Source organism: Stigmatopora argus, chromosome 9 (assembly GCF_051989625.1).
Source record: "Stigmatopora argus isolate UIUO_Sarg chromosome 9, RoL_Sarg_1.0, whole genome shotgun sequence".
NCBI classification, from domain to species: domain Eukaryota; kingdom Metazoa; phylum Chordata; class Actinopteri; order Syngnathiformes; family Syngnathidae; genus Stigmatopora; species Stigmatopora argus.
Genome location: NC_135395.1, coordinates 8,813,516 through 8,826,449, shown reverse-complemented (window position 1 = coordinate 8,826,449; position 12,934 = coordinate 8,813,516). Strand labels below are relative to the sequence as shown.

At 45.4% G+C, this 12,934-nt stretch overlaps 1 protein-coding gene across 1 annotated transcript in view; it reads right to left on the bottom strand.

Annotated features, from left to right (window-relative positions):
* The window catches only part of ppargc1b (peroxisome proliferator-activated receptor gamma, coactivator 1 beta), a 56,517-nt gene that overhangs the window by 14,584 nt on the left and 28,999 nt on the right, over positions 1 to 12,934 (bottom strand). The window contains exons 3-10 of the mRNA XM_077609028.1: positions 12,444 to 12,650; positions 9,387 to 9,500; positions 7,609 to 8,560; positions 6,956 to 7,004; positions 6,193 to 6,251; positions 5,570 to 6,113; positions 4,629 to 4,686; positions 4,376 to 4,494 (exon numbers count right to left, since the gene is read on the bottom strand). Of these exons, the coding sequence (XP_077465154.1) occupies positions 4,376 to 4,494; positions 4,629 to 4,686; positions 5,570 to 6,113; positions 6,193 to 6,251; positions 6,956 to 7,004; positions 7,609 to 8,560; positions 9,387 to 9,500; positions 12,444 to 12,650 (2,102 nt within the window). The remainder of the gene's footprint in view (positions 1 to 4,375; positions 4,495 to 4,628; positions 4,687 to 5,569; positions 6,114 to 6,192; positions 6,252 to 6,955; positions 7,005 to 7,608; positions 8,561 to 9,386; positions 9,501 to 12,443; positions 12,651 to 12,934) is intronic.

Sequence of the window (12,934 nt, the reverse complement as noted above, 5' to 3'; positions counted from 1 at the left end):
TGACAAGTTGCAAGACATTGGTTTCGAACCAACTATCTTTCACATGGTGAGTGGATGCTGTACTGCTTGAGCTAAGTTCCCAATTCACATCCTTACTTGGCATCGACTGGCCTACTACATTACCATTTGACCTGAAAAGTGACAAACTGTAAGACAATGGTTTTGAACCAACTATCTTGCACATGGTGAGTGGATGCTGTACTGCTTGAGCTAAGTTCCCAATTCACATCCTTACTTGGCATCGACTGGCCTACTACATTACCATTTGACCTGAAAAGTGACAAACTGTAAGACAATGGTTTTGAACCAACTATCTTGCACATGGTGAGTGGATGCTCTACTGCTTGAGCTAAGTTCCCAACCCACCTGGCTATTTGGTATCGACTGGCCTACTACATTTCTATTTGACCTGAAAAGTGACAAATTGTAAGACAATGGTTTCAAACCAACTATCTTGCATATGGTGAGGGGATACTCTACTGCTTGAGCTAAGTTCCCAAACCACCTCCTTCTTTGGCATCGATTGGCCTACTACATTTCCATTTGACCTGAAAAGTGACAAGTTGCAAGACATCGGTTTTGAACCAACTATCTTTCACATGGTGAGTGGACACTCTACTGCGTGAGCTAAGTTACCAATCCACCGCCCTACTTGGCATCGACTGGCCAACTACATTTCCGTTTGACCTGAAAAGTGGCAAGTTATTGGTTTCGAACTAACTATCTTTCACATGGTGAGCGGATGCTCCACTGCTGGAGCTAAGTTCCCAATCCACCTCTGTACTTGGCATCGACTGGCCTACTACATTTCCATTTGACCTGAAAAGTGACAAGTTGCAAGACATTGGTTGTGAACCAACTATCTTTCACATGGGGAGTGGATGCTCTACTGCTTGAGCTAAGTTCCCAACCCACCTGCCTACTTGGTATCGACTGGCCTACTACATTTCCATTTGACCTAAAAAGTGACAAGTTGCAAGACATTGGTTTAGAACCAACTATCTTTCACATGGTGAGTGGATGCTCTACTGCTTGAGCTAAATCCCCAACCCACCTGCCGACTTTGTATCGACTGGCCTACTACATTTCCACTTGACCTGAAAAGTGACAAATTGTAAGACAATGGTTTCAAACCAACTATCCTGCACATGGTGAGTGGATACTCTACTGCTTGAGCAAAGTTCCCAATCCACCTCTGTACTTGGCATCGACTGGCCTACTACATTTCCATTTGACCTGAAAAGTGACAAAATGGAAGACAATGGTTTCGAACCAACTATCTTGCACATGGTGAGTGGATACTCTACTGCTTGAGCTAAGTTCACAACCCACCTGCCTACTTGGTATCGACTGGCCTACTACATTTCCACTTGACCTGAAAAGTGACAAATTGTAAGACAATGGTTTCAAACCAACTATCTTGCACATGTTGAGTGGCTACTCTACTGCTTGAGCTAAGTTCCCACTTCACCTCCTTACTTGGCATCGACTGGCCAACTACATTTCCATTTGACCTGAAAAGTGACAAGTTGCAAGACATTGGTTTCGAACCAACTATCTTTCACATGGTGAGTGGATGCTCTACTGCTTGAGCTAAGTTCCCAATTCACATCCTTACTTGGCATCGACTGGCCTACTACATTACCATTTGACCTGAAAAGTGACAAACTGTAAGACAATGGTTTTGAACCAACTATCTTGCACATGGTGAGTGGATGCTCTACTGCTTGAGCTAAGTTCCCAACCCACCTGACTACTTGGTATCGACTGGCCTACTACATTTCCATTTGACCTGAAAAGTGACAAACTGTAAGACAATGGTTTTGAACCAACTATCTTGCACATGGTGAGTGGATGTTCTACTGCTTGAGCTAAGTTACCAATCCACCTCCCTACTTGGCATCGACTGGCCAACTACATTTCCATTTGACCTGAAAAGTGACAAGTTGCAAGACATTGGTTTCGAACCAACGATCTTTCACATGATGAGTGGACACTCTACTGCTTGAGCTAAGTTACCAATCCTCCTCTGTACTTGGCATCGACTGGCCAACTACATTTCCATTTGACCTGAAAAGTGACAAGTTGCAAGACATTGGTTTCGAACCAACTATCTTTCACATGGTGAGTGGATGCTCTACTGCTTGAGCTAAGTTCCCAATTCACATCCTTACTTGGCATCGACTGGCCTACTACATTACCATTTGACCTGAAAAGTGACAAACTGTAAGACAATGGTTTTGAACCAACTATCTTGCACATGGTGAGTGGATGCTCTACTGCTTGAGCTAAGTTACCAATCCACCTCCCTACTTGGCATCGATTGGCCAACTACATTTCCATTTGACCTGAAACGTGACAAGTTGCAAGACATAGGTTTCGAACCAACGATCTTTCACATGGTGAGTGGACACTCTACTGCTTGAGCTAAGTTACCAATCCACCTCTGTACTTGGCATCGACTGGCCAACTACATTTCCATTTGACCTGAAAAGTGACAAGTTGCAAGACATTGGTTTCGAACCAACTATCTTTCACATGGTGAGTGGATGCGCTACTGCTTGAGCTAAGTTCCCAATTCACATCCTTACTTGGCATCGACTGGCCTACTACATTACCATTTGACCTGAAAAGTGACAAACTGTAAGACTATGGTTTTGAACCAACTATCTTGCACATGGTGAGTGGATGCTCTACTGCTTGAGCTAAGTTACCAATCCACCTCCCTACTTGGCATCGACTGGCCAACTACATTTCCATTTGACCTGAAAAGTGACAAGTTGCAAGACATTGGTTTTGAACCAACTATCTTGCACATGGTGAGGGGATACTCTACTGCTTGAGCTAAGTTCCCAAACCACCTCCTTCCTTGGCATCGATTGGCCTACTACATTTCCATTTGACCTGAAAAGTGACAAGTTGCAAGACATCGGTTTTGAACCAACTATCTTTCACATGGTGAGTGGATGCTCTACTGCTTGAGCTAAATCCCCAACCCACCTGCCTACTTGGTATCGACTGGCCTACCACATTTCCATTTGACCTGAAAAGGGACATATTGTAAGACAATGGTTTCAAACCAACTATCTTGCACATGGTGAGTGGATACTCTACTGCTTGAGCTAAGTTCCCAACCCACCTACCTACTTGGTATCGACTGGCCTACTACATTTCCATTTGACCTGAAAAGTGACAAGTTGCAAGACATTGGTTTTGAACCAACTATCTTTCACATGGTGAGTGGATGCTCTACTGCTTGAGCTAAATCCCCAACCCATCTGCCTACTTGGTATCGACTGGCCTACTACATTTCCATTTGACCTGAAAAGGGACAAATTGTAAGACAATGGTTTCAAACCAACTATCTTTCACATGGTGAGTGGATACTCAACTGCTTGAGCTAAGTTCCCAATTCACCTCCTTACTTGGCATCGACTGGCCAACTACATTTCCATTTGACCTGAAAAGTGACAAGTTTCAAGACATTGGTTTTGAACCAACTATCTTTCACATGGGGAGTGGATGCTCTACTGCTTGAGCTAAGTTCCCAACCCACCTCTTTATGCAGCTTGGACTGGCCCACTAGATTTCTATTTGACCTGAAAAGGGAGAAGTGGCAAGATGTTTTGTAGTTGCAAGATTTTGTAGTTGGTGCCTTCTTTGCAAAATCTGTAAAGACGGCACGCTGCACTGTCTTCGGGTACTGACTCCGAGCATACTGTAACATGCAAAATGATATTTCTTAACCTGAAAAGATAGAAATGCCAAATGCACAAAAACTTCTCCACAACTGTGAAATTTGAGGTAATTCCAATGAAAATTGTCAAAACTATTGGCCTATGAAATGGAGTCAAACATTTTGGAAATCCTGTATTTGTAAGGTTACACTGAAATATACCCATTGTCTGAGGAAGACTGTTTTTTGTTGGATTTTCACCCAAAAGTGCAAAAAACAAACAATGTTTTCATTTAGTAACAGTTTGTTTTTCCTATTTATCAGTTGTATCGTAAAATATTGTGAGTTGAATAATGTAACATTAACTTTAAATAAGAATGGAAAGTTCAAAACTGACAACAATTTCAAGTATGAGTTTTCTCTGAATAATCACTAGATGTCACATCAATCAGATCAAAATGAGCCTTAATTTGCTGCATTCAACCATGAGGCTGAAAATGTGTTCCTCTTTATATGCATAACTATTAAACTGCATGTTGCTCAGTCAAGCCACTCAGCGTACTTTTGGAAAAACCAGCAGATGGTTAAATAAGCACTTTGAACCGAAGCGGAAGATTTCCTCGGGCATGAGACTAGCTTTTCTAGTTTCTCTAGTGTAAAAAATGACTTGAAAAGTACTAAGTCTGGCTGGTTACGTACTCATTACAGATGATGACTTTGCATTCGTCGGCCGTGCCAAACACCTGGAAGCGCTTCCTCAACATGTTCTGGGTCATGCTGCTGGGCAGGTTGTGGATGTAGAACACCTGACAGCTCTCCTGGCAGTCCGGAAACCATGGCAACGGTCCGCAGCGGGCGGGAGAAAACACACAGATGGACGTGGGAGGGTTTTAGCATTGCAGATGTTGCAGTGTAGTGATTCACTTTGTCGTAGAACAGGAACATTGTGTACCTCATCAGATTTGGCTTTGTTGCCCTGCTCCTCAGTCGGGCATATCTCCGAGTGTTCACTGGGGGAAAAAAGGAACAAAAATGAGTGAGGGGATGGACTGGGAGAAGGAGGGAAGAAAAGTAGGTGAACAACAAGAAGTAACAGATTTGACAGGTGACCAAAATTAATGTCTATTGGCAGCCATCGACACTGGCTGACGCCCGATACATTTTGACTATAGAGAGGCAAAGTTGTTCGTTCTACTAGAATAGTGCATGACCGGACGTTTCGTCGAAAGACGTTTAGTCCCCGGACTTTTGGTCGACCGGACGTTTGGTAGAACGGACGTTTGGTAGAACGAGTTTGCATGCAATTGATAGATTTTAACATTGGGTGAATAGGGATTTAATGACTATTATTTAACATTGAGTGAAAAGGGTTAGGGTTAAACAAATGAAAGTCTCGTGACTCAAACCTCGGGACTCGCGAACCCGTTCTACCAAACGTCCGGTCGACCAAACGTCCGGTCGACCAAACGTCCGGTCGACCAAACGTCCGGTCGACCAAACGTCCGGTCGACCAAACGTCCGGTCGACCAAACGTCCGGTCGACCAAACGTCCGGTCGACCAAACGTCCGGTCGACCAAACGTCCGGTCGACCAAACGTCCGGTCGACCAAACGTCCGGTCGACCAAACGTCCGGTCGACCAAACGTCCGGTCGACCAAACGTCCGAGTACCGAATAGTGTCTATGGGTTGTTTGGTGGAGGATCGTAAATTGATATACGACGGAAGGATTAATCATAGTTGTAGCGCCATATTGTGAAATGATTGTTATCATGAGTGTATCACGAATCATCGGGAGGTACCTAAAGGTTCCCACCCATATTTGGCAATTGCTCTCCGCCTTGATACGATGGACTACACACAGTCAATCATGATATCGTCAGTGAAATTTGTACCTGGAATCGGTCTTGCTGGCAGGAGAGTCAGGACACACGTGGAGGGTAGGCAAGGGTGAGCGAGACACCGAGGAGGGCTCCGCCTCTTCCTCTGAGGCAGGGGGCGAGGCGACCGCGGATTGGCAGTCGGAAGGCGGCGATGATGTCACAGGCTCGCCCGATTCTGATTGGACACCGTTCTCTGCCGTGGCCTCGCTGGCCTTAGGTTTCCGGGACCCTTGGAACATGCTGCCTAGCATGGCGATGCTGCGCTTGCGGGTTTCTCCGAGGCTCAGCGCGCAGTAGTCATGGTCGCCGAAGCCCGGGCAGGCGTCGGCGTCCCCGGTCTGGCCCATGCGCCGCAGTTGGGCGTACAGCTCCGTCTGCTCCGGAAGTTTACGTTGTTGGGCACGGTTCAGCCAGGTGCCCCGGAGGCCGCCGACCCCTCCGGCTGAGGATTGGACGGATGCGTGGATGGAGGAGGGGTCGCCCTTTCTAGCCTCAGACGGCTTGAAGAGGTCGTCCTCTACCGGCTTGTGAGGCGGCGTGGTGGGCGGGGTCAAGCCTGCGGAAGACATGGCACACAATCACACCACGGTACTTGTATCAAATAGTTATGTATATTTCAAGGACTTGAATCTTACCTGCAGTTCCACACAAATCCACCCCAAGCGTCTGCTCGAAGGTCTTGCTGCTGAACTCTCTTCAGTTTTGGAAAACACACAAGGAGAAAAGCCTGTGTCAGGTTTCATCGCGATGCCTCCTATCTTATCACAGCGAACAAATGCAGGCCCGTCCTAACCGCCATTCTTCTCCCATTTGTTATTTTGGGGAGACACGAGCACGCCGGCCGCGGGAATAAAAAGCCAAGGGAGCTGGCAAAAGGCAGATTAATGTGAAGGGTGGAGCGGCGCCAGGGTGGGTGGGCGCGCTCGGCGTGGAGGCCAGAGCGAGCTGGAGACGCTCCAGGGACGCCGGCGGGAGGTTAATGTGGAAAAGAGAGGGGGATGACGACGTGCTCTTCTGGGCTCCGATTACACTCGGAATCATTAAAGCATCTCGGAATACAATCTGTTTTGGATTAGAAGGCATCAATATCCGTCTGTTGGAATAAGAACTGACAACTTTGCAAAGTCCTATGCATTAAAATAGATGCAGTATTGCCATTATGCATTATACATCAAGTACTCTTATGATGAGACCTCCTTCAGGGGTTCAAAGGGAACTCCTTTAAAGATTCTTCCACAGATGCAAGTGTCTCTTAAGTCTGGGGATCTGCGCTAACTTCCTATGACAAGATGGCTGCTTGTGGCTACTACCAATTGGCAAACATTGGCTCCTCCCCCAAATAACAATGTTACAGTCGGACAGCGCGAGTGTGACGTGACAAAGCAGAGAAATTCTCACCCTGTGGACTTGCTAGCGTTGATGGGTAGACACAGGCAGACTGGCTTCTCTGTTCATGCAAACACACAAAAAAATACAATTAAAACGTTAAAAAAGGTGTACTTGTGGGCGGTGGGTGGGTGACATGATGCGTTTTGTTCTCGCCACATGACTGACTCACATCACAAAATCACAACGTTCATCAGTCATGCCTCGCTTGTCAAAACGTGTCCACAAAACATGTTGACACGCGTCTATGATTCAACATATCCTGTTGTTATCGTGCCTTTTTACAAAACAACTTTCTTTAGGCTGTGTTACAAGAGAAAGGTAACATTAAAATGACTAGGTAGATCCATTATTTTAACAAGATAACAATTCATTAACAAGGAAAATGCAAAAACATCCTCCATTACTATAGAGTGGTGCAAAATAAAATTTGACAAATGATGGGTAAGTAGTGATACTTTTCAATTATTTTGACCACTCTATTAAAGAATCTAGAATAGGCTAGACTGGATTATAGTCCAACAAATTAGGGTAACTATAATCTTAAACCACTTTCAGAATATATTGTCACTTAACAGCCATTCCATTCAGATTATTCAAGTGGAAAGCTCATTGGCACAACAACAACTCTGGAAAAAAGGAATCATAGGCGTGGCCTAGCTCACCATCGTGGCAGCAGATTTTGGTCGACTCGGTTGCGTCGTCTTGCGATACCGTCTTCGTGGTAGTCCCGCTTCCAGCTTGAGTCGGCGAGAGCTTCGCCGCCGTCCGAACGTCATCCCACTCCTCCTTCGTGTCCAGCTCCCTCCCCCGCCCGGGTCGCATCCTTTTGGCGAAGCGGCTGGGGAAGGAGGCCAGACGCCTGGAGCGACGGACGGAGAAGGACCCGCCGTCCGCCTCGGGAAGGATTGGCGCTATCTCGCAGGAGGAGTTTCTTCTATCGGGCAGGGAAGGGTCTTTACAAATTTCCGGTTTCGGGGTGCCGGTACCAGCTGGGCGATGGCAAGGCGGGGATCCTGCCCCAGTTTGGGTGTAAGGTGGACAGCGCGGTCCGTAAGGCTTGCTGACGTCGAAGGAGCCGCTTTGTTGCAGGAGCTCGCGGAGAAGCGAATCAGTCTTTATCTGCCTGCGCCTTGCGAAGGGAAGCCGACGAGGGCCGCCGGCGGGAACGCCGCTCGCCGGCGGTGATACCAGGACCACCCGGCTGTGAGAGTTTGTGACGGGCAGGCGGGCGCTTTCGTGCCGGGCCCGAGGCCTGGGCGGGTCCTTGCGCTCCAGAAACTGCTGCTTGCGCACGGGCACGCAGTACGTGTGCATGTAGGTGATGAGCTCCACCACAGAGCGGAGTTCTTTCTCCGAGGCGAACTGAGGTTCGGCCGGCTCGGCGGGGGGCTCGCCTTGCTTTGCCTCCGCCTCGCTACCGGAAGACTCTTCGTCGTCTTCTTCGTCGTCATCGTCCTCCGACTCGCTCTCCTCGTCGTCTTCCTCTTCCTCCGTTTCGGCCGCCGGGGGCTCCTCGGAATCCCGTCGGGCGGTGGTGAGGTGGCGATGGAGCTCGGTGCACAGGCGGCCCATCGGACGCACGGCGCGGGGTTTTCGCATCTGAGAGGGGTCCATCTGAGAGGGCGTACACAGGTTGCTTCATTAAGACCCATTCATCACACGCTGATCTGCAAAAGGCCGCCTCTTTTATTGCAGACTAATTAATAGCTAGTTTGGTTTTCATCCACTTGTATTTAGTTTCTGGTTGCAGTCCAGTGATAGTGTATTATTTTTTAGTGTGGGGACTAGTTTGGTATTTTTTAGTATAAATCTGATGCTTGTCATATTCTAATCTGGACTAGTCTGCATCTCCAATATAGCTACTACTTATAATCAAATAAGTTAAATAATTGTCCCTGTTTTCGCCTCTTACCTTTGACCCAGCTTTTACTGAGCCAATCTGAACAAACAGTGCCACAATCATTGAGCACAGAACAGTTGCATGGTCCCCCCTGCCGCCACATTTGTTGATGAGCAATGACCGGTCTCTCTGCACCACACTCACGTCTAAAATGAGGTGTCTGGGCTGTTGTTTTTTTGTTCCTGATGACTGAAGAGCCGAATTGAAAAGTGAATAAAGACATCCCTCACATGTTCAGCTTGGCTGTGTTTGGAATTTAAATAGCCTCTTTCACTATATTCATTTATTGTCATTGGGCAAGGGGAAAAAAAAAAGAAATTGAAGTGCCACGCAATGATGTTAAAAGTCTACCCAGACAGCCTAATTTAATAGAATTGCTAGACTCAGTCTCAACAACAACAACAACAAAAGTGACCGTTTAAAAGACACCTGGCCATTTTTGTAAATAACTCTGGATGCGGTTCTGGTATGGTGTTCTAATCTTTCCTAATGTTCTACCTAGTCTAGTGTCCAGATTACAGAAAGGGTTATTATACTCACTTTAGCTGGCGGTCGGACCGTCCGTGGGTGCAATCCTCTGTTGGTGTAGCGATGCCTTTGAGAGCCATCTTTTCCGGCAGGTACATTGGGTGGAGTCAGCAACAGGATCTTTAACTAGTGATACAATCCAAATCATCATCGCCATCACTCATGAATATTTACAGAAGAAGAAAAAATCAATCAGACAAGACTGGAAATCCAAGGATCCCACTCGGGAGCACTCTTTGCTTCCTGTTCGGGTTGCAGATTAATTCTAATCACGTATTCATCTCATGGTAGTCTGTTACTATAGCTCTAATCTGTCTAATTTTGTCATAAACCGGCTTTTAGTATGGTTGTAGTCTGGTTCTAGTCTTAAACCAATTTAGAGATGTCGTGTTGGGCCATTTTAAGGCTTCATTACGTGTAAAATGGGGCGGAACTAGGTTAATGAGAAATCCGACGTCATGCTTGAGACAACTGAAAGCAACTGAGAGGAGAGTGGCCAAAATACAAGGCCTTCTCCTTACCTAAAGCCCTGCAGTGACCGCATCAAATTGAGTCCTGGCCAGAAAAAAATGTCTACTACGAATCTTGTCCTCCTCTATACATGATTTGTAAAAGACGAGCATTCTCAGTTTGGCTAAAAAAAAAATGAATATGAATTTGTGGGTCAAATGACTTTGTGGGCCAGCCAACTTGGCTAAGAGGGCACAAATGATGGTGATGATGAGGTAGCTTCCATTCAGGATGCTGAAAAGTATCCCAAAGCTATGTGTATGTTTGGGCCACACACACACACGCACACACACACGCACACACACAGACACACACACACAGAGCTTTCCAGAAGCATCCAGGGCCTCTCAAACACAGGCTGCTTCCTTCTGGAAGACATCCTAAGGCACATCAATGAAAGCCTTGTACGCCAAGCCTCACACTCAAGCCCATTTGATAGCCTACATTTGATTGGTATTCAACTCTCCTCACTACCTTTTTCCCATTCCTACTATACCGATCAATCTACCTCTCCATAAAATGCACCAACCTATATAAAGTATATATACAGGGGCAATTTAGAGTGTTCAAACAGCCTAGCATCCACATTGGGATGCATGCATAAGATGTGGGAGGACCCAGGGAAAACCCAGACAGGCACAGGGAGAAGAAGCCCACTCCAGAAAGAAATTCCAATGACCCTAGTGAGGATAAAGCGGTTCAGAAAATGAATGAATGTATATTTGTAAATGCAGTTCACATTCATAACAATAGAGGGAACTATCATCATCAGGGCCAAAGGACAGCTAACCTGAGATAAAGCTATGGAAAAAATGTACATAGATATGTATATCAATAATAATAATAATTTATTGATGTAGATTTTCTTTCACAACATTTTGGAAAATATGTATAAGTTAAGGACTGTTTTATTTTTTTTTTTAAATCCAACATGGTATTATTTGAAGCCCCAGTGACTTTGACGTTTTAATCGTTTTCTCTCTAGCTTCCCATTCTTGCTGCTATGTAACTCATTAACTAGCTGTCCATGCTTGTCAGCCATACTATTGACTTCTCAATGTCAGCCAAGGGCTTGCTTGGGCTGCACTTGTTTTTTGTCAAAACACAAAAACGATGGTATCATGAGACTTCTTGTTTCGGGACAAAACAAAATCCCGGAGCATTTCACCTTGCCTACGCACTTTATACATGTGCCTGTGTGACTACTCCACTTGTCTAAAATGGTAAAATGGTAAAGGGTGCCTAGTCTCGTGACTCAATTTCCCTCCCACAGAGCACTAGACAGACATCCATCCAGTACATCCATCTTAGAACCACATACATACAAGTACATTGACATGCATGGAAATCTAATCATGTGGCTCTATTTAGATGCATTTATTATTAGTAGACACCCAATCTTTTTGAAGAGGAAGGGGCGGGCAGCGAATGAACAATGACTAATGCCCTCAATGGGGTAACAATGCAAAAATATCCACTATATCGATGAAGACTAGCGCAAAATCCAATTGACTCCATGACACCAAATTTATGTTGACCTTTCTCGTGCGAGTCTTAAAACTTTTGCATTCAAATATTGTATCCGCATACAAATTTTCATTTTTTGATACTTTTGACTAGCCTCGTTAGAGTTTGAAAATTACATTTCGGAAGAAGAAAAAAATCTGACTTAGCCCGTTAATTACGTTTGTGGAGTTTAATAGAACGGCTCCTACATACAAATGGTCAAGCTGAGGGAATATTTACGCTCCAGCCATTCGGAACAAAAGCATCTTTGTAGTCCAGCTACAGCACAAGGATTCGCACACTAAAGTCTTTTAAACTTTTGTGAATGATGAGTTAGAGTCCATCTACGAGAGAACACGTTAGCATTGTGGCAGGAGACTATCAAGATGGAGGATATTTAGCGTCCACGGGGTTACATGGGTCCAGGACAAGACAAATAAAATTAAATTCCTGGAAGTCTTGGAACTTCAGGGAATAACTGAAGGGGGCACCCGCGAGAAAAAGGGGGGGTCTGGTAAGGCATCCCACAATGATGTGTAAAAAGTGAGAGAGGCAAGTTGGTGTGAAACAAACTACCATAATTCCACGCTAATATTTTCCTTCGCTTTGAACCCTGTGGCTTATTCATGGATTTATACGGGCCAATGAGCTTTTGGTAGGGATGGTAAAAGTAAACATCGATACTGAAATGTTGTATATATGATATTGGATTGCAAAAATTCCAATAGTCTGATATTTCTTTGTTTTAGCACGACCACATGTCACCAGAAATTTGTCTGAATTTAATTTTGGATTTTCCTTGTGAACTCCAATTACCGTAATTTCTGTACTATACGACGCTACTGTTTTCTTACCATTTGACTTACTATCTATTAGCAATTACCTCATCCCAGTTCAAACAGATTGGACGTTTACTAGCAATAAACGTATTGATGGGAGGGTGCAACTTGGGCAGAGGAAAAACACATTTTATTTTATAAGCCATTGGCTGCCATTGATTTCAAATTTAGTCGGATAGAAAATAGAAAGAGTGCAACAGAAAAGTGGTCTTACCAGTGAGGGGTCCTCGCTGTCCTGTGAGCGTTTTAAGTGGTTTGCGCTGACAGAAAGATGGCGATTGTGCTCTTGGTCTTTCTCGTCCTGTTCGGGCTCGTCGTCTCCCAGGGCGGGGAAGACGGAGAGGCCGCTCACCTCGGAGTCCACCATGCCGTCCAAACTGTCCGTCAGAGCGGCCAGCAGTGCCGCGTTCTCCTCTTCAATCTGGAACGCGGCGGAAAATACTTTTGAACTTCACGTTAACCTTGTAGCGCGAACACAAACGATCAATTAGCCTCATTGGATCAAAGGTCAGTGCGTATGAATAACTTAAGAACCAGGGATGCACCGATTATTATTTTTTTTGCTTGTGAATCACCTGGGGAAGCCTGGTTGGTATTGAGATATCATTTTTCACTTGCTGTCCAATCGAATTTGAATCAAACGCCAGCGCCGTCAACGGTAGACAATGAGCAAATCCTCATGAGTAAAATGAAATAAATACATTC